We start from the raw sequence: 27,838 nt of genomic DNA on the forward strand, positions 1-27,838 counted from the left end.
TCAAAATTTGATGTATTATTGTACTGAATAAGTTTGACAACTTTATAAGGAGCCGACGGACGTCATTTCGCTCGAACTGTCAAACGTAAGAAGTTTAAAAAGCAAGCTTCTTAACCAAGTTATTAACATATTCTTTCATAAGAATTTTCTCCTGACAATAAAAAACACAATAAAAAAAGAATTACTTACTTCGAAGTACTTAGTAAGTATTGAAATGGGTTCAGCTATTCACGCGTGATGCCGTGACAAAGGGAATTGGCGATTCATTTATAAAAACTTATTCTCCATATTCTCAAAGCAAAACTTTCCTCTTCCGTTCATTAAATAATAAATATTCAGGATAATTTTCACACACGGCACAATCTGATCCCATACTAAGCTTTCGCTTGTGTTATGGAAACCAGATGGCTGATAAACATACTTAAATAATTTTAAATAAATACTTATATAGATAATCAACACCCAGATACAGAGCAAACATCTATGTTCATCACACAAATATTTGCCCCGGGTGGGAATCGAACCCACGACCTCTGACTTGGAAGGCAGGGCCACTACCAACCAAGCGAACCGGTCAGTCAAATTTATTTCTATCTACTATTGTCGGGCCAATTTAATAGGCAACATTTGACGTCTATCAATTTTATCTTCGAAGAGAGTAACCTGCTTAAAAACATCGAAATTAAAGTGAATTAATCGATACGGACTTGAAACATTTTTGTCAATCGAACTTGAAACACATGTCAATTTTAAAATTCATCAGGCGAATCCCTGTCCCAGTAATATACTTTCTTTCGTAAATTTAAGGAGCAAAATAAGACAAGTATCTACATAATTAAAAAAACACAACGCATTTATTAATTTATGATGATTTTTTATTCACAAGTAATCAATGCATTCGATTCTAGATGTCAGATTTCGATTTTTGGAGTAACGTCTCTGGTATTTAAAAAGAAAAAAGGTTTAGGTCTAATTCACACGAGAGTTAAAAAAGCGTTGCGTTAAAACCCGGCGTTGGCGCTTTTTAAACGTTCTCTCTGTGGTTGTTCATACTAACGCTTTAAAATCACTCATGTCTCGTCTCTGGCTTCAGTAAGACGTGGAAATGGTTTCTGCTAAATTAATGGCACTAGCGATTAAAAAGAAAACAAAAGGCATTCTGGGTACATCCTCTGAATGAACAGAGATACTTTAAAGGGCAGTTTGTGACACTGTACGAAGAGTTAAGGCAATACCCCGGAATTTTTTTTAATTATTTTCGAATGTCTATAACGATTTTGAATACAGGAATGGACGAGACTCCACATCTATAATTAATAGTTCGGGATCGACAATCCACGACATCGTATCGATTTTCTGATGATTATAAGCACAACAAACACGTGCGACCGCTGAGCGAGCGTGCGGCATACTGAACGCAGCGCCGCGCCGGCGCTTTTTTAGCGCTCGTCTGAATAAAAAGCGTCGCGCTTTAAAAGCGCTGACGTGTGAACATATCCTTGGGAATGCATTTGTTCTATTTGGACGCTTTTTTAACGGACGTTAAAAAAGCTCTCGTGTGAATTAGGTCTTATTGACACAAAATTGTAGCGACGTCAGTTCTTTAAATCAGAAATTGTTTATGGTGTTTAGAATGGTTTATCAGTAAAATCAAATCTTAAAATTACTTGTATCGGTCATTATTATTATAAATATTATGTTATTATAATTGAAAAAAGTTAAGTAAATGTAAGTTCTAACAAAACGAAATAGTATATTATTCTATGACGTCGTTACTAGGTTACGTTGTTGAATTTTGTTGAAATGTCAAATGTTGCCTATTAAAATGGCTTTACTATAGGTAATAACATTATCTACTAATAACAAAAAAGTACTGTTATCGAGGACACGGCACCTGCCCATAAAACATTCATTATAGATTTTATTGTATATTTATGGAGCCAGTCGTAAAAAAATCTTCAGTTGCTACTTCAATAGGGCACGCCTTACAATTATTTGCTTTCGTTTCAAGGGCTCTTTTTAATTGAAATTGAAGTAGCTGGAAGACAATTTATGAGTTTGGCGCGTTGGCTTCCAGAATTTTCCACTGTAGCCAATCTTATGGGACTATCATCTATGAAAGAGATATAATTTGATTGGCATAATAACATAATGAACTTAATCGAAAATAAATCATAAATTGTAGTGGTGTTTTGATAGGTAATTATATTTTTTGGTTCTTTAAAAATGCGCAATATATTTTCTCTTTTATTTAATTTTTGATGACCAGATTCAGCTTCAATTCTATTTTAAATTACATACCGTAATTAGCTTAAATATTATTTCAAAATACAATAAAACTTCTTTCTCTTTGACCATTATCCACAGGATAGGAACTGAACATCAGTTTAATTTAACCTTTAAACACTAGACCGAGACTATAATAATATATATTATAATTATATAGAGAGACTTAATAACAGTGTGTTCAAACGTAGCATGCGAACATTCAAAGTGCGCACTTCCCGGGAACAATTTACGCGTAACTTAGAAAGCAAATTAATTACATAGCAACCAGGTAAAGGACCTGAGTCATATTAAACAGGAATTGATGAATCAAAGGACTCTGTAGTTACTGGAGATGTTATTCATCGTTCTCAAATGTGGACCTCTTTGTGGTTTCACACGTAAAAACCGTTTTTTAGTACCAATTTAACTGTATGAAATTTTTGCTTTTTCGACCTTTGACATCGTTGCAAAAAAAAATATACTTATTTTATTAATTTTACTAATGTTTTCGCATAATTGTATAATTGTGTTATTAATAAGCATCAGCAAATAACACCATAAAACACTTTAAGAAAGTGAATTTACTCAAAATGCAAAATTGGAAACGAAATTAAGTAATTTGTAGTTGTATCGAAAATGTAATGTGAATAAAATTTTGAGAGTTTGTTTAGAAGAATAAACTAAAGCATATCTAATTAATAAACATGCTAAATTTGTTGTTAGTTTTTATCCCAGGGTAACAATAAACCAATAACTATAGGTAAAAATTATCATTCAAGGGCGAAATAACATTTTCTGAGCTTTATTTAAAAAAAATTCTGCTTTCGTATCGGTGGTAAATGTTAATATATTATGTTATGACGATTCAATAGTACTTTTATAAGAAGTATAATTGAATAAATAAATATTTGAGTTTAACTAGCTGTTAATTGCTAAACTAAACTTTCATCATTTAAATATGTGTTTCGGCGAAAGCAGGGAAGAGAAAGGTACAAATGAATGATAAATAATAATGAGTTACAAATAGCCCTAGTAATGTGGAATGGCACATACATAAAAATGACCTAAATCTACACGTGTCTCTATACCTAATGCATATATAACTTTCGCAGGGAAGCAAAAGTTTCGAGGAAACATTCATAGTGTCTTTTTCTTACGTAGCAGCTTGAGATAATATTTTTATTTATTTAGGTCCTATAGCACACAAATGCAGTTCTTATCACTTTTATATAATGTTTTGGGGATTTAACATTTCCTTTTTGAATAGGGGACATATAAGATATTTTTATGTATGTATTTTAATCATACCTTATTTTAAAGGTGTATCTTCTTATATGCAGTGTCTGGGCAAATGCTATATTAATTAATCTTATTGTTGAATTGTCATAAAATATATTTTTCGAAATGCGTTTATGAGTTATTTTTATATTTACCGTAAATGTTGATGATCAAGCAATAAGTAAGAAATTTTAATACTCCCTTTTGTTATTGGGCTTAATACAGTCTAAATAATAACTATTTCAAAGATTAAATTGTTATTTAAAAAAGTTATAAATAACTAATTCAAATTTGTGACGCCTGCATACACGTGGAGAAACTTCGTACGAAGCTTCGAGCAAAACAAACTGTATGACAAACACAAATACTGTTTCTATTTAAAGAGATAGATTTTTCTTTTCTATATATTGCACAGATAATATAAATTATAATACTATAATATGTATTGCATCATTTGCTTGTCTGCAAATTGTTAAAATAAAGATAAAAAATATCTGTGCTGTGTACTTTAAAAATAAACCAGTCTATTACGAAAATGGTACCCATTAACATGAATAATAAAAGGTTTAAATATTTTTGATTGTGTTATTTAAACTGATGATTGTTGAGTTCGTTCCGTTGTTTAAAAAAATCAGAAATACTTATAATAGTTTACATGAATAAAAAGTTTTTGAGTTCTGAGATCTTTTATATTTTTTGTAAAGCATGTAAGATGGTTATGCATTTTATTTATTTTATTTATTTATTTACTCTTTATTGTACAACATATTAAAATGAAAGTACATAAAAAAAACCATTTAAAATGTACAAACGGCGGCCTTATGGCTCAAAGCCATCTCTGCCAGGCAACCTTTTAGTAATGTGTTTTAAAAGCTAGGTACCTTATATGGGGGTTGATTCAACTTGGGTTATTATAAAAAAACCAGATGAGTCGGGTGAACACGTAATTATTGCTTAATACCACATTCTCTGTAAGTGAGTATTCCTACCTATTTTTGTTACGCGCTTATAACCACAGCACCGCAATATTGTGTAATAATATTTTTATTTCCTTTTTTTTATTTATTCCTAGATATAGGTAGTGCATCTATAATTATAAGTTTTTAACGTCGAAACTGCATAATATCTTTATCAGTTACATTTAAAAACTACTAAATAAATTATATTTTAGTTTACACAGTCTCATAATTATGCAGAAAGATAGAGCCTCTTGTAGTGCACTGCGTAATTTTGGATTTAAAGTCCCTTAAATTCCGGAACAAAGATAACTTGAGAGAATATAAAATATTGATTCGTGAGGAAAACTTTGTGTGTGATCATGAGATCCGACATTTCAATGATGAAATCCTATAAAAATAGTATCTACTTCTACTCTACTATATTTTCGTCGACTTGTAAGTTCTTTATTGTTAGTGGACAAATGGCCATGGCTAAATAATAATAAACTATATTTAAAGCAATCACAACAGTTGTAGATAGGTAATACCAATGTGATATCCGTTTAAGGTGATTAATTGAAAATTAGTATTCTGGTCACCACAGGAAAATTGTCGATTGAATCTTTGGGAGTTTTCCTGGCCTCTTTAATCCTATTCGTACTGTAAGCAACGAAAGTTAAAATAGAATACTAGCTTCTTCTTCTTCTTAATATACTAGCGGACCTTACCAGCTTGCGTCCAGGGATGATTACGGACCTTAATGCTGCATAAATACAATATTAATTCTAACAATTTTTGCATAATAATAACATCAAGTAGAACATGTTGGCATAGCGTCTATTCTTGTACTGTTTGGTAACAAAACGTTGTACATTATCTACTTACAACTCATTTTTGTTTAATTATTATTATATCACGAATATTATGTAGGTATTGCATATTATTATTCCTTAGAAAATTCTTCATGAACGATTACAAATCAGCAACTGATATTGTTACGTAATTTCACCTTTTTTTATTTTTAATCCCCATTGCTGACGGTACACGGATGTAGGGAACCCCAGACTCACACATTAACACATTTCGAAACATTTGACGCAATTGGACGCAATCTGTTCCAGGGCCAAGATCAATCCGGGTACCTCCATGTCGGAGGTCGTCGAATGGTACACCAACGCGAATGCTGCCTTACTGACTCACCTTACTAAGGAAATAAAGGACACCGATAGCAGTACTATATGGAGGTATGATTTAACGAGACACTTTGTCATTCCGAATTCCGTATCCTTGTGAATTTCAAATGAGAGCCGTATTTTTTGGGAACGTCCGCGTCGGGTTTTGTATGAGTTACCATTGTCATTTCTAAGGAGAATATTTTATTATGTGACTTTTTTTTTTCAGCTAGTGTATTTTCAGTTTGAATACAGTATAAGTAACCAGTAGGCAGTAGGTATATTTTATAATATGTAACTTACAAATATAATTTAATCCGCATACCATATTACCTGCTAAGCCGTTTTATAGGGTTGCGTCATGCGTGAGAGTATCAATCGCAATCGCAGAGCAATCTATTTACCCAAAAATTTTTGTTTAAAATAGTAGCATAATTATTGACCTATTTTTTATTATGTAATTTATTTATTTTATTTATTTATTAAAAAGGTTCATCACCAGTTGTTACATATGTATCATTCACTTAAAACAGTACCTAACATAGGATTTACACGTTATTATGCACAACTATTACAGATGAACACTACATTCACAGAAAATAATAATAAATTAGGCGATATCTATACACAATATATCTATACAATTAAACAAAAAAGAAATGTGTGTGCTCTTATCATTAAAGAGTTCTGATTAACTACAACAGGCAATATTAAAAAAGTTATTACATTAAATATTTCATCTATATAATATTACGGACATAAGGACAATAATATGTGAATTTGAAAAATAATTAAGTCTTAATGTTAAGCATTGCTTTCCGAAAGAGGGAGTCGAGAAAATATCCACTGAGTTGCTATATTTATTGAGTAAGGAGCATAGTCTAGGAATGGGGGAGTTGCGACCCAGAACAGTTCTTAATGTTCTTATTTATAAATTTTCTGTCCCAATTAATTCCTTAATCATAATACATATTTAAAAAAATCATTTCTCTCATTTCGTCCATTTTTATTAGCACATGAATCTTGCACAATATTTATTAATAATTGTAACCGCTACTGTTTGCGTATATTTGCGTAGCGGTTTTCGATTTGTTTACTGTTACTGGCCCCTTGAGAGGATGTCTTACTTAACAAGACCTGTTACACGGTTAAGCAACCTGATGCGCGGTCAGTGTATTGATGGGTGGCCGCTGTTTATTATTTATTCAATGTACAATTACTACTAATATTTTAAAACTGAAGAAATTATTTTTTTCTTGAACGTGCTAATGTCAGGACTTCGAATTATCGAGCCCATTTATCGAAGAAGGCTATATAATTATATCATCACGCTAAGACCAATAGAAGCGGAGGAATGTATACTAGTTTTTCGCCCGCGTCTTCGCCCGCGTTTTCAAAGGAAAACCCGCATAGTTCCCGTTCCCGTGGGATTTCCGGGATAAAACCTGTTAATCCAAGTTTCCCTCTATATGTGTGCTAAATTTCATTATAATCGGTTCAGTAGTTTATGCGTGAAAACCATACATACACACATACAAACCTTTCTTCTTTATAATAGTATAGATTGCGGTTTTTATCATACAAGATTTTGTTCAGGTACCTACGTTTTTGTGAATATGTTCGGAAGGTTCAACTGTACAACTTAAAACTGTATGAGCTTTACCCAAGTAAAAAGGACATTCTATTCACTTAGGATATAAAAATTGTTGAGTTTTAATGTTCACCAAGTCATCTATTAAAGCAAAGTTCAAAAGTGAAGCCTCATTTATAATAAACCAATATCCACACCATTGAATATCGAGGTTAATTCGTCGATGCATCTATGATTATCATAATCAATGCTTGCGATGCAATCAACTCGCTTATGTAAATAATTTCATGTCATTAGTTTCGTATTACCGATGATTGATCGGGTAATTAATGTTTATATTGTTAAATTGTTAAACTTCTGTTTTATATACTAAATAGATTTCCGCCCGCGGCTTCGCCCGCGTTTGCAAAGGAAAACCCGCATAGTTCCCGTTCCCGTGGGATTTCCGGGATAAAAACTATCCTATGTGTTAATCCAAGTTACCCTCTATATGTGTGCTAAATTTCATTGTAATCGGTTCAGTAGTTTTTACGTGAAAGAGTAACAAACATCCATACATCCATACATCCTTACAAACTTTCGCCTTTATAATATATATTAGATATTAGATTAGATTTATAATGATGTATTATAAACTAGCGGTGCCGCGCGGTTGCAATCGCGGACAAATCCGCGGGCAAAACTATTTTACAATGATTATAAAAGAAACTAGAGATCCCGCGCGGTGTCACTTGTGGACGAACCCGCGGGCAAAATCATGTTTTTCTATAGCTCTATATGTGTTAGTCTGATGTATAACCTATATTACTGTAAAGTTTCATCTAAATACATCCAGTAGTTTTTTTCTTGAAGGAATAAAAACTTTCGAATATAGTAGGATGTCAACGCTTTTACGTTTATCGCCGAATAGGACAAAAATAAATAAATATGAAGCATGCAGAATTTTTACACAAAATTAGAAAAACGATTTTTGAAAATTTCCCGCGTTTTTGTCCGTAGGTGAGGATGAGCAAATGATACAGTAAGTAAAAAATAATTATCCGAGTGATACTTCAATGAATTATTTATTTGGCATTCGTATCAAATATATTATTAAGTATTTAGTAATTGGTATGTATGTATTATGTGTCTGAAAATAACCATTAATAGAAAACCTTAAATTACGCACTCAATGACTCTTCAGAATTTACGTGCTAAATACGTCAATTATTATACGCTATTTGTTGTGAAGGTAAAGAATAAACAATATTATATCCCATTCATAAAGTATTACAGTAATATTATTAGTAAATAATGGTACATATTAAGAAATAAGAATTATAATATATTATTATGAAGTACACTGTACAGTCAACAACATAGGGTGTTACACATATTCAAATTAGATTAAAGTTATTCTATGAATATAATTATTGCACGCCTCATAAGCGAAGCGTTGAGGTGGGTACTACTGTCACTTCGCGCAAAACATCTGATTTTTCAAACTTAAAATGTCTTTATGTATCATACATTGCACTTGTAAGATAATACATACACACACATATTAAGAAAAAACACTATTTTTAACATTCATGATATTTTTGATGTCATTTTTGTTATTTAAACTAGTTAAAAAACAGTTTAAAAAAGTTCTGTCTTGGACGTCCGTGTGTCTGTATGTGCGGAGGATTTTCTTGTTAACACGATAGCGACCGAAATACTTTACTAATCGAGTCTTTTTTTTTCTCTTACGCTTGAGTATGCTCAGGAATAGAACCCTTTCATTTTTCAGGGTCTGATTCGATGTGGTTTAATTGTTATTAAATAAACAAAAATAATAATTAATAAATAATTACTTATTAAAAAAAAATTATGAGGCGTGCACTTTTGGATTTTCCAAACTATTATTTATCTACATTAATTTAAGAAGTTTTAAAATTTATTTTTAGGTAAATAATCCACGCCTTTTCAAAAAATAAACGGTATTTAAATTAATATCTATAATCTATATATTATATAAAAATGAAATCCGTTTCGCGTTGTCACGGCATCACGTGTGAACGGCTGAACCGATTTCGATAATTCTTTTTTTATTATATTCCTTGAAGTACGAGGAGAGGGTTCTTATGTAGAGAAAACATAAATATGTACCCCGGGGCGGACCGCTAGTACTTGATAAAATGCGTACCGACCTACCTTCTACCTATTGTACTATCTATACGATGCCTTCTTTCATAAGTTATATAGTTCAAATATAAATATATATATGTGGCTCCTTAAATATTTGAATAATGGTTTTAATAACGGTAATGGTTCTGACAACTGTTATAAATACTAGATTTACGTATAAAATACCTCATTATAATTCGAGTTGAATAATATCAAAAAAATTATGTAGCAGGGACACAGATTACAATAATTATTTAATATATGACCACAGATCTTAGAGCATACAGATAATACAATACTGTATGACTAATAATACAGGCATAATATGTAAATAATTTGGCAAATTTATAATTCTATTAATAATATTTTAAAACTAGTTAATTTATGAGTTTTGAAAACTTTCAGTGTTCATGAATATATTTTCATTTATATTTAAATTTTGGGTTTTATCCCCAGTGACATTTCACTTTGGCAAAATTGTTGCTAGAGTAACATATTATGCAAAATGAAGTTTGGTTATAATTATTGTTGTAAATCTAAAAAAAATGCAGAATACTCCCTGCACGTTTTCACATTCACTGTCTATTTCAAAATATACGATTTTTAGACTATTTTACTTTGAAAACAGAATCACCCGCAAATGTAATATTCGGTCAATTATATTTTGCGGGCAACACTCAAATAAAAAATAAATCTTACACCGGCTATGTAAGGTAAATTTCTGATAAAAATTAGTTAGATTTTGCGATCATCGCCAACATAAGAATGATTCATCTCAAAATCATGAATCATATTGAATGGATTTCGCGAAGTATTGTGAATAAGAAATGTCACACATCGTTTAATTTATTTTTTTTATGAGTGAACCGTTTAATTTAGTTTACTCTTTATAAGTGAACTATTAAACTGATGAATTGGTGACATGTACGCCTTAATTAAAATTATTTGTGTGAGTCAAAGTTTGAGGGTATTGTATTTTTTACTAGAGTTTATTTAAATGACTAATAAGTACGTTTTATAAAGATGTCGTCATTTGTGGGGACAATTTTGTCCTAACGGGAATTACCTTTCTATTAGCATTTATATAATATTTCTAGGTATGATTAAAACTGGCACATAAAAAAATAATGTAGAGGAGAATTCGAAATTCAAAATCATTTCGCTTACCGTAGCGTGGTTGTTACAAATTAAAATTTAAAATAAATAAAAAAGCTGGCACAGAAAAGAAAAATAACGTAGAGGAGAATTCGAAATTCGAAATTCGAAATTCGAAATTCAAAATCATTTCGTGCACACGTTCTTTTTATGTAATTTTTTGTTTTTGTTTGTTTAGGTATCTGGTTGGATTCAAGAACCTTCTGCGAAGTATTGAGTGTAAGGGCATAGCATCAGTGCTTGGTATAAATTACTTCGCATGGGGATACCTGCAGTCCAGAGCTCATGAAAGGTACACTAATAAAAAATTTATGCTAGTATGTACAATAATTAAAATAAAAAAACAGGGAAGCTATTAAAGTTAAAAAGCTTAAAATTCGTAGATATATTTTTCAATTTTCATATTTGTTTTGAATGTATTTTTAAATAGGTAAGTATTCTTTACTGCAAAAAAACATGCTCTAAATCATACTGATACTTAATAATAATATAAGCCTTTATTCGGATACAATATGATACGTAGGTAATATAAAACACTTATTCTGACGACTCTGATGAGTCAATGACACCAAAAACACGGTCTGTTTGCCCAATCCTGGCAAAGGCCTCCTCCATCTTTCCAATTGCTTTCCTTGACAATGTTTTTCCAGCTATAGCCTTAATTTCATCCTCCCATCTTCGAACTACTAATAATAATAAACATTAAGTTCATCGGTAATCGAAAATACCAATTAATAATTATTGTAACAGTCAATGACTAGTCGAGAAATAAATTTTAATGTTTTAAGATAACTCTTAAATTTCTCCTTCAGGTATATAAGTCACATGGTCCTTGGCCGAGATCTCTTGGATAATACTTTGAACCTGGTGCCAGCATTGATCCCCCTACACAAGGATATAAAAGAAGACAGTCCGGAATACCAGGTTCTTGAAAAGAAGTAAGTATAGTAACACCCACCATTTTTAACATATCTTCTCTCTAGTTTATACCTGCAAATTTTTACACTTTGATCGACAGAGTTCTTAGGGCGGCCGTACACGGACCGCTTCAAGCAGTTGAGGCCGATCGCGACGGCTTGAAGCCGCGACCGCGTGGTGAACTATAGGATATACACGGACTGTTCGAGCAGTCGCGACCGTTTCAGGCCGTCATCTGCACGGTGTGTAGCGACAGCTCGAGCAGTCAACGACCAACCGCTCGAGCAGTCCGTGTACGTCGCTCAGCCGTTAACTGCTCGAGCAGTCCTTGTACGGCCGGCCTTACAGACGAACGGCAAGTTGTGAACGGCAGAGGCTACTTTAGCCGTCCCGTCGACTGGCTGCCGTCGACAGGTGGAAAAACTTCGTAAATAGGTAGGTACCTATTAATATAATTGTATAGATATCAATAGGTACCTATTTACGAAGTTTTTTAGATGACTTAAAACTTTCATTTTTTTAACTACTTAAATTGAAATATAAACATTCTTATCAAAATTTGTTCATCTTTCTGATTCTTGGGCAGACCAGTTTCAGTGACATGAAAACATTGTCATGAGGTAATTTGTTAGTATAAAACAATTCATGCATCCGTATTGACGTTCATTCATAATAATATCATTACTATATAAAGCATTAAAGGATAAATAAATAACTCTATTTACACTACAGTTTCATTCATGTATCAAGTTTTCAGTAAACAATTTTGTTCGACGACGTAATTACTTGTGGCTTCTTCGGTTTTCCCAAGTATGTTTCAATTTATAAAAAACGTCATACTTCATTAGTTTTAAATACTAATGTTTGAACTTTATCCTATAAAAATGCATTATAGTTTTTTTTTATACTTTAGACTACATAGAACATATTTCATATTTTCGCGGTTTCATATTTTCTATGATTAAAACTAAGGATTAAAATCTGACGATAAAACATCAGATCCCAAATACATTAAATAATTTTACATTTTGTACACTAACGAACGATTTAAAAAAGTTATTTATAATAAACAAAACCAAGTTATTTGTGCTTATATTTTTCTCTTCAAACCAAATTATTTGATAAAGCAATTTTATACAACTGATTTATCTAGTTCGTAATTAATTACTAATAAATAAATAAATAATTCAATATAAGAAATATCTATTGGTTTTTAATTATTTTAAAATAACATTCTCAATAGCACGTGCTTTTATATTATCTCATAAAGCATAATTCAGTACTCGTAATACTACGTAACAATTGCATTCAAATGAGTCATATATCTTTAAATAGCTGATCTTCATTCATAACGGTCTGTGACGTTTTGATGAGGAAAAGTCTTTGTCCTACTGTATACAATTATACTGTTAGTCTCCATATTAAATAAATGTTATAATAAGGCGCTTAGATTTAGCATTTAAGATAAATCAAGCTACTGTATACAATTATACTGGGAGTCCCCAGTTATAATAAGATTAGATAGATTTACGATCAACGATGATGGATGTTGTATCTTATATATAAAAATGAATCGCAAAATGTGTTGGTAAGCGCATAACTCGAGAACGGCTGAACCGATTTCGATAATTCTTTTTTTATTATATTCCTTGAAGTACGAGGATGGTTTTTACGTAGAGAAAACGTAAATATGTACCACGGGCGAAGCCGGGGCGGACCGCTAGTATTGTATAAATATAAAAGAGAGGTTATTAAATCTAAAATACGAAATATATGAGATTGCGAAACGCGGATTTTCTTTAGATAAGCTTAATAATTATATTTACGAGATATCGTAATATATTTTTATTTTATGAACATTAAATAACCGACTTCCCAATACATCAAATATCAGTTGAGTTACTATCAGGTGAGAAAATTAAATCAACAAACAGACAAAACATTTTTTCTGTTAAAGTATAGAAATAACACTAATAAAGAACATTATACAAAGAAACGAGCTATAAACATTAACCAATATTATAAAAAGTAAATGCCCCTGAAAGAATTCAGTAATGCGTGTCAAGGCTATCTCACGGCCATTGACCTGCGTCTAATATAAACAATCCCATAATTGAATTTGTTTCGCAAACGTGCACCGAATTTATTTGCTTACCTTCAAATGTATTATCTATTTTCATCTCGAATTGTTTATGCAATTTCGTATTCCATGTGCGTACGAAAATGTATGATAGCTGGAGTACGCGGTTTCATTCGCGTAGTAGATAGGTACCACAGATTACTGAATGCTAAATAGTTACTACGTGTGTAACTAATACATATTATAATCTAAATCCTACTTATCTATACTAATACTAATATTATAAAGCTGAAGAGTTTGTTTGTTTGAACGCGCTAATCTCGGGAACTACTGGTCCGATTTGAAAAATTCTTTCGGTGTTAGATAGCCCATTTATCGAGGAAGGTTATAGGCTATATATCATCACGCTACGACCAACAGGGGTGAAGCCACGGGGGTGAAACCGCGCGGAGCAGCTAGTATGTTATAAGCGGGTAAGCTTGCAAGAATGTATGGATGAGAGAGATGTTTGTTTTTTTATAAAAAACAGATGATTTGATATGAGTCGTATGTGGTGCATATTATAATCTACTAGCTGGAAGTATGCGTATTATATGTTAACTAATAAGAATAATCTATCTTCTTCCCAAATATTATCATCTGTATTTTCCGTGAAAAAAATTAAATATAATGCAGAATTTTACGTGCATAAAATTAGCATGATGTACTAGGAGAGGATAACATTACAAGCGATTGGGATTACCCCAAACGAACTGAGGTTTTCGCACAAAATACCACTTATGTCTATTGAAATATATCCATCTTTTTATAGCATATTAATGTAGTCTATCGGGAAATACGTAGTTATTAAAACCTGTTTAACTTCTGTCTTATTATAATAGATAACATAATTGGCCTTAACATTTTATAAATTGACCTATTAATAAAATTAAAAGCTCGTGTTTATTATTACCATTTCAATATTTTTTTTCTTATTGTTGCCGTGGTTATTCTGGATATTGTTATTGAAGCATCATAAAACATAGAGGAATGTCTATTCAAAGCCAATATTACCGCTATTTGATCTTATTTTCGTATCAGCTACAAGAATTAGAAAAAAAAATCAGTGAGTTAAGAATTATTGGTTCATAATATTTTTTGTCGTTCGTAAATTAAACAGTTTATTCACATTGTTATATTCTAAAATTAGAGTTCGTTATCATAATATAAAATAATACTAGCTTTCCGCCCGCGGCTTCGCCCGCGTTTTCAAAGAAAAAACCGCATAGTTCCCGTTCCCGAGGGATTTCCGGGATAAAACCTATCCTATCTCTCAAGTTGGATCGAACTGCACATGGTGTGCGAATTTTATTATAATCGATTAAGTGGTTTTAGGAGTCCATTGAGGACAAACATTGTGACACGAGATTTATATATATATTAAGAAGATAGAGTAAGTAATGAAAATAACTATTGACTAATTGCCAGTAATTGTTGACGACTGAAATCATGAATAACGTAAATTCCTTTTCCTTCTTTTTTCTGAATCACAACATATTTTGTAATAATTTATTACTTTAATCTCATTAAAGAACAACTATTAATAACTATGATATTTTCTTAATTACTAAGTAGTTCAATTTTATTTTTGTATTATGTGAATATAATATAATAATCCATACATTATTATACACAAAGAGTGTGTCTAGCAAGCACACGTGTCTGAAGTGAAACTTCCTTGGCAAGATTCCAAGATACCAAAATCGTCGACTTACTCCATGAAGTATTGCCATGACGCGACCTTGAAACTTTACTCTCAACGCACCTAAAGAAGTTTCAATTCGAATTTAGACAAAATATTAAAAGATGTAACAACAACCGCAACTTTCGTTAATGCCCTTATCCATCGTATTGATAAGCTACATTGAAAAACGTGAACCAGTGTCGTGAAAAAAGACAGCGCTATATACGTTGTGTAGCGCCATCTCTTTCCCACACTGGAAATATTACTGCTATAGCACATAATGACCCCACTAATGATAACATTCTCTTCAGAAACCAGCAAATAGTTGACAACAAGCAACGCGCAGGCAGCGTCACGGATGCTATAGAATACTTCGACCAGACCGCGACGCTGCTGTTCAAACTTCGAGCTGTGCAAAAGCAACTAAGGGAGTATATACGGTAATTAAATCTATATTTATATTAAAAAACTTTTTTTTAGTATCTTAATATTATGTATACCTAATGTGACCTTTGCATTTAAAGTTTGTACGAACCGATGAAAAAAATATTTCTATATTTGACGAGTCAAAATAACTTCTAACAAAGTTTAACAAAGTATAACAAAGTTTTTGTACGTAACTACTAATTACGATATCAATCTTGAAATTAAATGCAGTGCTTTCATTCACTTCTAGCCAGGTAGTGATAGTTTTGTTTCATAAAGATAGCTCTCGCCAAGGCATGCCAAAGACACGAAAGCGTTAGGCGATACTTTACTTTCCTTTTTTTATTTTTTACTAGATTTCCGCCCGCGGCTTCGCCCGCGTTTGCAAAGGAAAACCCGCATAGTTCCCGTTCCCGTGGGATTTCCGGAATAAAAACTATCCTATGTGTTAATCCAAGTTACCCTCTATATATTTTATACTGTATACAGCAGACATTACACACTCAATTAAACATTGTCAATTTCACTTATATGCCGATGACCTACAACTACTCATTCCTATCAGCAGGGATAATTTTGACCAGACTATAAAGAATCTTAATTCGGATTTAAATAATATTTCATGTTGGTCTACTAATAACTCTTTGGTATTAAATCCGATAAAATCGAAATTCATGATCGTTGGTTCCAAAAAACAGGTCAATTGTTTATCGCAGTTGAAACCTAAAGTTTGTATCGATAACTTACCTCTCGAATGTGTCAATCAGGTGCGCAACCTTGGTATTGAAATGGACAATAATTTGAAATTTGAAGCCCATGTTTTAAATGTTACTCGAAATTGCTTTTATCGTATTAAAGTTTTATACAAAATTCGTGATTTTTTAAGTGTAGATATGCGCATTCGCCTATGTGAAACTCTAGTCTTGTCCAAACTAAACTATGCTCTGGCAGTTTATGGTCCTTGTTTGCTTCAAAGAACACAACGTCTCCTTCAGAGAGTGCAAAATGCTTGTGCACGATATTGCTTTCAGATTCCTCCAAGAACACATATTTCACCATACCTAAACATGCATAACCTACTTAACATGAAAAACCGTCAAAAACTTTACTTTGCCAGTCTCCTTTTTGACGTTATTAAATTTAAAAAACCTTCTTATTTATATGATAAACTTTTATGGAGGACCTCCAAAGCCTCGAGTGAATGTAGGTCATGCACAAATATTTTTTCTGTGCCTAAATACAAAACAGCCGCCTTTAGAGGAAGTTTTAGATTTCTTGCTACGAAATGCTGGAACGATATCCCGCCTCCTATTCGAAATTCTCAATCAAGGGACACTTTTAAAAAGAAGTTGAAAGCTTATTTTCTCGTTATTCAAAAACAGTCTACATAAATACCTATTGTTATTTTCTGTGTTTAATAATGTCTACTATAAACTATAATCTATTTGATATTCATTAAAATTGTGTCCTTCTTTTACTTCATCTATATTCTACGTTTTATATATTATTGTTCTGGAAAGGATGTCTTTAACTTCTTCTACGTTCTTGGCGTTGGCAATATAAATTCATAAATTACACATAAATTCATTATTACACACTATTTATTTTTTATTACTGATTCGTTTCCTCTCAACTCACTCAGCCGATTTTACGTTCTGACTGGCAAACTATGTTACATACTTCATACATCAAAATCTTCTTACTTTATTGTTATACTGTATAGCATAATTAATTAGTCCGTTCTTTAATATTATACCTACTTTTATTAGTCACTCCTCTCTACTTATATGGTGCTGACAGAATAACAGCGTTACAGCCTCAGCTGTAACATTCATGCTGAGTCAGTAATCCTTTTCCCTGAGGTGATACAGATATAATATAATATTATTACGTCTACACAATATATTGTTTTACCCAGTTATACCTTGTTTTTTAAGTTATAAGTATTTTCTGTATCTAATGTACTGTATCATTTTTTTGGGAATAAATGTGTTTCTATTTCTATTTCTATTTCTATATGTGTGCTAAATTTTATTGTAATCGGTTCAGTAGTTTTTACGTGAAAGAGTAACAAACATCCATACATCCATACATCCATACATCCATACAAACTTTCGCATTTATAATATTAGTAGGATTTATTGTATACTATTTTTTGTATACTACGTTAAACTAAATTACTTACTTTTTGTCGGGCGTTTGTTCTATTTTTTCGTCACTTAAACATTCATAGCGACATCGAAACTATTATGCAAAACCTCAAAATCTCTGTATAAGATGATTTAGTGACCGAGTAGGGTTTGTCGAGTTAAAGATGATTAGTGACTAAACTAAAGTCTCTGACTAAAGTTTAGTCAGAGAGATGAATGCGCAATGAAGCCGCCACCCTTTGTTACTATATTTAACTATATCTACATAATATTTTAAATATATTTATATATCCTGAAAATTGGGCTTTTACAATTGTCAAAACGTGTTTGTTTGGTACATAAATAATTGTTACAGGACCAAAAATGTATCTATGACGTAGTGTACGTAGTTATACAGTTTTGTGGTTGGAGCTAATTCGCTCGCGTTCGCCTTATATGGATATAATATTATTATAATTTGTATTAAAAATTAATTTATATCTATTAATATATATTTATATTTATATATTAATTATGAATCACGTTCATTAGCGTGTGTGTACCTTGCTCATTGAAATACTTTTGGTTGATCATATAAATAATTATAAAATAAAGATATCGAAGATCATAATAATATTATAACTTAAGTTTAACTGAAAAATAGAATATCGTACTTTCTTGAGAAAATTAAAAAATGTACTCTGCATTACAATTATTACATGCCATAGATTTCTAATGTTATCTTAAAGATAAATAAAAATAGCAACTTTATATGTATAGAGCAAATAATAACAAAAAAAAATAATAAAACAATAAATTTCCATAAACACCTACGCTTTGTTCCACATAATTTCTGAAACTACACACCATAACGATACAGAATTATGGAATATTCAACCAACCATTGTTTTCAGAAATGGCGTCAATGAAAGTCTACGAAATGCGCGGCAAAGCGAAGCCGTGTGTGCCGCTATTTTGGTTCTCGTGTGTGTTATATCGCCTATCATCATAGTACTCGTTAGAAATGCAGTTAATACCATACAGGTAATTAATCATAGTACATATTTACAAGGAAAAAATATATTTTTTATAGTAGAGCAAGCAAAGGCTTATTTTAATAGGTTATCACCGCTCAAACACTGGCAAAATTAGTGGTGTTGTTTTTGTGGCTTTACCGCCCTTTTTTGGACACCTAAGGTCTTTACTTAATATTTAATATTATTATATTATAATTTTATTAATATAGGGATAAATTTTAAAGATGGTAGATAGTTAAAACTGTTTGTTCAATATTCTGAATAATAACACGACAATATAGAACTATCACAAGTCTACGTTACCTTAAACAAAAAACATATTATTTATTAATCCCTCAGCCCCCGGAATCACAGACACAATAGAAAATCTATTGTGTCGGGCCCGATCGGGCCGCTCGGTATAACCATATGTAAGTAAGATAAATAAATACGAGAAAACAGCTGATCGTGTCATTGACCGCTACTGCGATGGCGCCAAGATTTGACCTTGTAAACGAGGTAAATCATGTAAATAATGCCATTTGAGCTACCATCGTATGTCGTCATCTCGCATTTAATAGTTGAGTATTTGATCGCTAAATGTTTTCGAAGTTACGGCATTTTTTATAGAAATAGCTATCTATGAGATTCTAAGGAATAGATCTTACAGCATTGACTACATAATAATATTTTCTATTGAAAATATCTTCATAATCAATCACACCGTTTTTAATTAGTTATAAGCCCTCGTTGATTCTACTATCACGATCATCCAATATTACAATATAATTTTTGCATTTAATATTTGTTTACATTATTAAATGATAGTGTATTTTTTTATTAATTTTAAGGCATTTAACCCTATACTTTTAGGTATACGCAAGAAACCTATCAGAAAAAGCAAGGGAATTAGAATACGAGAAGGAATTAAGCGACTCCCTTCTCTACCAAATGTTGCCGGCGAGTGTTGCGAAACAGTTGAAACAAACACAGCAGGTAAAGTCACAATAAGCATATTATGTTGAGCAACACTCGATAAAAAATCGGGAAACCAATGGTTATGGTCACGTTAAGGTACAAGTAAAGAGGTGTAGATAGGTTAAAAGAAAATGTGGCTAACCAGCCAGAATTTACTATCTTTTTAAACGTGTGTCTTATATTATGTGCGTTGTGCCGTTTTTGAAGATGGAATTTTGTGTTTGTAAACTATCTAAGGATAGAGCACACTACAATATATCCTGTAAACATCCTGTAAATCGGTTCAGATTTACAGGATATATTGTAATCGGTTCAGATTCGGTTTCGGCGAAATCGGTAATTAATAAATTGTTAACTTAATTTTAGTACAAAACAACAGAGTTGTGGATTTACCGTTTATAGGAAATTCGATCACAAATAAATGATATTCAAAGAGAGGATATAACCACATTACGTTCCATATAATTGAAATATTATCTAAAGGAAATTTGTGCATTCAATTCATGAATAATTATAGATTACATACATACGAACGTCTGTCTGTCATCTGTATCTTATCTGAATACACATTATATCTATCAGTATATACCTATCTACATATATATAAGTAGTGCAGCAACAAAAACAGAAAGCACACGAAAATATAAGAATGGTTTTAAAACCTATTCCATTTTTCACGCCAGGTACCAGCGGAGTTTTTCGCATCAGTCACTGTATACTTCAGTGATATAGTTGGCTTTACTGCGATCGCCGCTGTCTCGACCCCATATCAGGTACATAATAATATCTTACTAAAGAAAAACATAATGTGTTAGCTTAATTTGATAGGGTCGATTTACATAATTATATGTATTAAAAATTAGTTTTTATATATGGGTCATTGTCAAATTTTGCGCAGGTAAACGTAACTGCAGATTTCAAAAATGTGAAAAAGAAAATATTTTAAAATTGAACTTTTCTTTATGCCTGTGCCTGTTAAAACAACTGAAGTAGGGTTTATTTAAGTTGGCCGCGATGTTTAGCTAATAATTTAAGATTTATTTCAGATTTAGTGCGTCAGGGTGGTGAAAAAATACAACTCTGTTATCATTATACTTTACCTTTTATCATAAAATTAAATAAGCCAGTCGCACATATTTTGGCTTTTATATTAATTACAGTCTTATATCTTATAATCACCATTAGAAGTACAAGCTTTTTTTAAGTTTTACAGTAAATCATTTAAAGTTTTAGTCAACTCTGTTACTTTATGAATAATAACAAACCTTAAATTCTACACAACTCCATGAAATATCTATAAATTAACAGCTAATTACAACATATAACCGCTTCATTAACTGGCAAATTAACCTATTGTAATATAGCAGTATTATATTGAATAGCTTTTCCAAAATTTCGTAAATATGTTCTTTAATCTTCGGGACACGAAAATAACAGAGTTGTAACACAGTAACTTAGTTGTTCTTTTTGTACTATAAGTGAATAAATTGCATACTCTTGATATGTTTTCACGCTCGAAAAGATTGATTTTGGTTTTTAAAACATTTTTCTTACATGTGGGCTGATTTTTTTCATATGAAACTTTGATCCACAGCAGGACACTCTTTTATAATTTGTATTTCCTGCCTAGAGAATTTAACGGCCTTCTTGTCAAATATTTTATCAATAGCATACTTTTCCTTCCGATTCTTAACTTTTTCATGGCGTTTTTTAATAGTTTTTACTGGATTTCCGTCCTTATTTTTAGACTTTTTTCGTTTTTCTCTGTTGCATTGTTTTTAATACGTCTCGTATCTCTTGTTAACTGTTTGTAATTGTTACTTCAATTTTATATAATCTGTAAATAACTGCGATATGTTTCTCTTAACTTGCTTGCTGCTCAGCTAGTGTGAGAAGCATTTTAAGGGCGTTAATAACGGCAGAATATCCTGTAACAATATCTTCAAGGTTACATTTAATTATATATGATTTATTTACATATAACAACTCAAAATTACTTTAGGAAACCGATTATTAAGAAAAAAAATATTACAAATATAAAATTTCAAACAAAAGTTAAAGAATACATGCTTACTCAACTCTGTTACCATGAGCTAAGTAACAGAATGATGATAACAGAGTTGTAAATTTTACATTCTAAAAGACATAAATCATAGAATAATGCATTTAGTTATTTTTTTATTTCAAATTGAGCATAATTACCCCTTAAACAACAAATTGAACGTAAAATAATAGAAAAAAACGGTTTTAGTTACGTTAATAGGGAGGTAACAATGTTGATGCGGAATAAAAACACGCGGCACGCTCAACGCCATGCGGTCGACTGAAATTCAATGTACCCCTCCCCCCGACCTAACGAACGACCACAATGGCTGCAGAAACCTTGCTCAAGCTAATAGAAAGTCGAAAACAGCGCCACCTCTATTTTGAGTAATTATTTATTTAGTAACATAGTAGAGCACACGATTCTAAACACTACGTGGGACAAAGTTAAAAAATTTTTTATAAAATAAATTTTAGCACTGATCGGTTTTAAAATCTACTCTTAGAAATATTTACAATATTCTGTTTATAGTAATATTTTAATTGATGTGGGTTGGTATATTGGAAATTGTAGTTATTTTATATTTTCTGTAACGAAGTGCTACTTGGGACAGGTCAAATTTGTATGGAAAACCCTTCTGTTACCAGAAAAAACCACAATGTTACTTTAAAAAATAAAATAAAAAATTAAAAATAGGCCTTTCTTTTATTAATATATTATTAGTAATGCGATTAAGTTTGTATTTGCTGAAAGTTTTGAGTGACAGTTAACTTTTTAATGGTATAGAAGTAAAAAAGTTTTGAGGGACAAGTTTACCTGCGCAAAATTTGACAATGACCCATATTATAGGTGTTATATTTTAAGACGATTTTATACTAAGGGCCAATTTGAATTTGATATTTTTAGTTTTATCGCATTCAAATGCTTTATAAATGTAAATTTATAAAGAATAGAAAAAATTCGATCACGAGGCGGGACTCCGGGGCGGATGCCCCACGGATTGGCGCGAAAGGATGCGGGTTCGAGTCCCGCCTCGTGATCGATTTTTTTTTCTATTCTTTATAAATCTATAACGGCCAATTTTTCAATCCTTGGTTAAAACTTACCCGTCCAATAAAGTATAAAATATCACCTTTATTCTTGCTCGTATTTGACAGTTGTTAACTGTCAAATACGAGCAAGAATACATTTTTGAAATGGAAGTTTATTACGTTATTCGACGAATAAGTTTTAACTAAGGATTGAAAAATCAGCCCTAAATCATGGATCAGCCCGTATAATTTTAACTTTTTTATTTTAATTATTGGAAGCGACTCTATGAAAGATAAAAAAATTGGAATTTTAAGCTCTTGTTCATAAACTTTCCGATTTGCAAAGCTACACGATTCGAAAGGATTATCTTTTGCAGGTTATAAGTTTTCTAAACTCGGTGTATAAGCTATTCGATGAAAGAATTGAATGTTACGATGTTTACAAAATTGAAACTATTGGAGATTCGTATATGGTCGCGTCAGGGCTGCCTGTGAGGAATGGTAAGAATTTTATTTATAAAATAAGTATAATATTTAGATGAAGCGGAAATATAATTAAAAAAAAAATTATGGCTAAAGCTCACTGTTGGATTATTTATTGTAGGTACATCTACTATGTTTTTTCATGTTTATAAATCAAAGCACAGCATTGCAAGCAAGCAGTGTGAAAACAGTAACAAATTTATAGTAGGATAAAACCAATTACAAAAGGAGGAAAAAGGTCGATCTGAGGCGGGGAAATGGGAGGGCGGGAGGTTTAAAGGTTTTACGGGTTTTCTTCTCCTGCGGAAAAAGTTTTATTGCAAAGTTAATTTATTTTCAAAACTATTTATTAGACCAATGGGTTTTAACATTAAACTTGGTCCCTTAGGGAACAGCGTGACCTGTATGTTTATATTTGTTTATTAATAATTGTACATTTTCATACGTTTGGATAAAACGTTATCTGTTTTTAAATGTTAGTCAATAATTCATATATTATTTCAATTTAAATAGGCAATAGACATGCAACAGAAATAGCAAGTATGGCACTAGAACTGCTAGAAGCCACATCGATGTGTCGGCTGCCGCACCGCCCTGAACAGGTAACATAGGTAAAACTTGTATTATTGCTTTTTTTTTATTTATTTATTTCGTTTGTTTCTAGGGTTCAGCGTAAATGTGAGCATTTTTAGATATATTTCTTTTTTTGAAACATTTTTGCTTGTAGAATTTTGGTTCGCTTCAATGTGAGCATATTTTTTTATATATTCCTCGGCTGCATATATGGTTTAAAATTATTGCATGAGTTCTTAACACATTTCGCCTCCTAGCTATGCACCGGGAATTTTGTGTAAAAATTAATCCTGTGTTAATTTTCCAATCATAACAAGTGGAAAAATTATCTGGTCTATTTACAAGAATCAGTTCATGATTATCCTTAAACCATTTTGTTTGTAAATATGTATTGCCAAAAAACTAATGGCACATGCCTTGAATGTTTTTAGGTCACTTGTATGAAGTAGTATTTAAATTATCGTTTATTCTTATCACATCCGAATTTACTTACTTTAATGTAGGTATTTATATCATTTTAAATAACCTCATAGTACCTAACATTACTTAATAAGTAACAAATTCATTGAACAACAGGCTAATTTTGTATAAAATTCCAGACTCTCTGCATGAGAAGTGGTATCCATACCGGTCCGTGCGTCGCCGGTATAGTTGGTACCAAAATGCCGAGGTACTGTCTCTTTGGAGATACCATCAATACAGCAAGCAGAATGGAGAGTACTGGAGAACGTTAGTATATTTCACTAGCTTTGTTGTGAATGTTATTGTATTTTTTATGATTTATATTATAAAAAAAATGTTGTGTGGTTTTATGAAACCACGGTAAAAGTGAAACTGTTCGAACGGTTCCGAACACTGCTTTGTGTAGCGCATGTCGCGTGACGGTCGGCTGCCGAGTAGGTATACCTACTCGGCAGCCGCGATACACGCGGCATGCGCTACACAGACCAAAAAGTTTGAGACGATGTAATAAAAGTTTCACTTTAAAAATACACTCTTTCTTCTCATCTTTGAATGATTTATATTTTTGAAGTAAAACTTCTTTAGGCGCGTTGAGAGTAAAATTTCAAGTTCGCGTCATGACAATACTATCACGTCATGGAGTAAGGCGATAATTTTGGTATCTTTGAATCTTGCCAAAGAAGTTTCACTTCTGACACGTGTGCTCGGCACAAGTGTCTCGAGAATCGCACTGTAAATGACGCCACGCACCCAGGTGGTTAATTTAATTTCTTAAGTGAGCTGAAAAAAAATATAACATTTTACAGCAATGAAGATACAAATATCGGAAGATGTGAAACGAGCGCTTGACAGAACCGGCTACTTCGTCACAACTCCGCGAGGGATGGTTGATGTCAAGGTAAAAGGGGAAAAATTATAGGAATTACCAAAAGACCTTTTTTAATCCATATTTTTTTACTTCTTATGCATAAAATTGTAGTGATTTTTATGAATCTTTATGTTATGTATCGTTCGTAGAAAATTTGTCATATATACCTATATAGTATGCTTTTTAGTTGGCTTTTTATGATTTCTGAGAGTATTATACCATCTTTAAACCAACTTTACAGCAAATTGCAATAATTAAAATAATAACTTAAAGCATCAAAGTTACGTATTAACAAAATGTGATAACCACAAAAGTTATATCAAACGTATTTACATTACGACATGTTCTTCTGACGAACGACAAAATGACATCTTCCTGTGATGAGGAATGACGTCACACGTCATCATTCAATTGTGATCGTGTGACGTCATCCTACTCTTGTGAACCGCTCTGAATTGCTCCTGGTATTATTTGAAAATTATTATAAAGAAATAATTATTATACCGATAATTGAAAATAATTGGAGATGACTGGTTTGGAATATATATATTATGTTTTTACTAGATATAAAATTTATCGTAACATGTACTTAAACGAGAAGCCACCGACAACCGAAACACAGTTTTCAACTGGTTTAGTAGTATAGTTAGTAGTAGATTTTATGTCAATATACATTAAATTTACTTAATACTATCCTTCCGCCCGCGGCTTCGCCTGCTTGGTCTTAAACTTTATAAATTATATTCTAAGATCTTCATTTTTCAAGTAAGGAACTTCGTTCCAAAAAAAACTCCATCAAATCTGTTGCTTAATTTTAAAGATCTAAGCATACCGGCACATAGACGGCGGGAAGTGACTTTTTTTACTATACTAGCTTTCCGACCGCAGCTTCGCCCGCTTTGTCTAAAACCTAATAAAACATATACTAAAACCTTCCTCTTGAATCACTCTATATATTAAAAAGACCGCATCAAATTCCGTTGCATAGTTTTAAAGATAAGCATACATAGGGACATAGGGACAGACAAAGCGACTTTATTTTATACTGTTTAGTGATAGTGATAGTAATAAATTGCATTTAATGTATACAATTTTTCATATCTTTCTAGGGTAAAGGCGAAATGATGACATTTTGGTTAGAAGGCCGGACGGGACCGTCCCCGGCGCGACCGAGCGCGGCCCTCGACTGCACTCCCACGTTCCTTGAGAGAATCCACTCTCAGGGACGAGCGTCGCCACGTTATCAAACTAACTATTAATATTTTATAGCATTTTATGGGCCTTGTTCACAATCGAGAGCGTTGGCCCAAATGATCGTTGATGTTTGCCATTAGGGTGATTTTCCATCAATAATGTGCGAGGATGTGTAGCGAGGAATGTGTTTGTAATTAATTCTCTATATATATTGTATAAAAAGGATTCCCTATTTCCCTTACGCGTGAACGGCTGGACCGATTTCGATAATTCTTTGTTTATATTATTCCTTGAAGTACGAGGATGGTTCTTATGGCGACAACGTAAACATGCAACACGGGCGAAGCCGGGGCGGACTGCTAGTAACCAATAAAATTTGAAGCAATACTCAAACGCTAACGCTTCAAACTTCAAACTAAATGAAGTGATATGATTGGTTCTTTATAAACATTCCTCGCTAGTCGTTACACATCCCCGCACATTATTGGCGGAAAAGCACCCTAATGGCGAATATGAATAAATATCGACAATGACGACCGATCATAGACATTAAGGCCCTCTACACTATCGTGATTGCCTCTACTCGCCCATCGCTGCCCATTGTGAAGAGGACCCATAACTCATATGTACCATGTAAATGTCATTTTGATTTTGATATAGTTTTGTTATTACACTAGATAGTTTTACTGCAGTGCAACTATTAGAACAAATTTGCTATAGAACATTTTTCTGCAGGACATGGACATGGGCACATTTGCGAAAGTCGAGATACCTGGTTTTTTTTAAGCTCTCTTTTTTAGAATTGTTTTACAATATATTTTTATAGATGTAGGATAACCCAAAGGACATAGATATTATTGTTAAATAAGACGTTTTTTATGAGATTTTCTTTTAGTAGGGTGTGGCATTCAAAAGTATATTATGAATGAAATACAGAAAACTAAAAGTTATATTAAGTTTATGTTTTGTTAAAATAGTTTGTAAAATTTAAAGTTTATCTCTTCATTTATTATTTATTTTTAAAGTGTATATTATACAATATTATGTCAAAAAATATAATTTGCCTATTGTAAATTTTCGTCGGAAATAATTCGTGAAATTAATTATAACATGATTTTAAATATTTCTGCTTTTGGTATTATCCTTCTTCCTTATAATCAAATTTAAATATAATTTATATGAAATATGTATATATAGGTATAATATATAGTAGTGGACGTATAATTAGAAACACCAAACACAGTGAATTAGTCATCAAATTTAATGACATTTTTATAACAACTTATTAGAGATTAAGCGTTATCATAATATATGATAGAACACTCGTTTATCTAATTTCATAATAAATTGCTTCATTTTATTC

At 31.8% G+C, this 27,838-nt stretch overlaps 1 protein-coding gene across 2 annotated transcripts; it reads left to right on the plus strand.

The window, feature by feature from the left end:
* The first annotated feature begins 4,069 nt into the window (after positions 1-4,069).
* Positions 4,070-26,659, plus strand: LOC149483601 (atrial natriuretic peptide receptor 2-like). 2 transcript variants are annotated; one of them, XM_089702771.1, is made up of 14 exons: positions 4,070-4,084; positions 4,473-4,525; positions 5,606-5,728; positions 10,729-10,842; positions 11,363-11,488; positions 15,583-15,711; positions 18,741-18,870; positions 19,716-19,838; positions 20,504-20,593; positions 23,273-23,396; positions 23,892-23,980; positions 24,551-24,680; positions 25,220-25,311; positions 26,391-26,659. In XM_089702771.1, the coding sequence occupies exons 3-14, from the start codon at positions 5,631-5,633 to the stop codon at positions 26,538-26,540; spliced, it is 1,395 nt and encodes a 464-aa protein (XP_089558897.1). In that variant the 5' UTR covers positions 4,070-4,084; positions 4,473-4,525; positions 5,606-5,630; the 3' UTR covers positions 26,541-26,659. The 2 variants fall into 2 exon arrangements, with proteins under 2 accessions (XP_089558897.1, XP_089558896.1); XM_089702770.1 differs by lacking the exons at positions 4,070-4,084; positions 4,473-4,525 and having other exon boundaries at positions 5,426-5,728.
* The last annotated feature ends 1,179 nt before the right edge of the window (positions 26,660-27,838 follow it).

The sequence above is a fragment of the Colias philodice genome, chromosome 13, assembly GCF_061535455.1.
Source record: "Colias philodice isolate Cphi_HAF_F1 chromosome 13, ilColPhil1 Martin Lab GWU primary, whole genome shotgun sequence".
In the NCBI taxonomy this organism is placed as follows: domain Eukaryota; kingdom Metazoa; phylum Arthropoda; class Insecta; order Lepidoptera; family Pieridae; genus Colias; species Colias philodice.

Coding starts and splice junctions, on each gene's coding strand:
- LOC149483601 (XM_089702771.1), top strand. CDS start 5,631: ATGTCGGAGGTCGTCGAATGGTACACCAACGCGAATGCTGCCTTACTG. Junction 15,712..18,740: donor CAACTAAGGGAGTATATACG/GTAATTAAATCT, acceptor CATTGTTTTCAG/AAATGGCGTCAATGAAAGTC. Junction 24,681..25,219: donor AATGGAGAGTACTGGAGAAC/GTTAGTATATTT, acceptor AACATTTTACAG/CAATGAAGATACAAATATCG.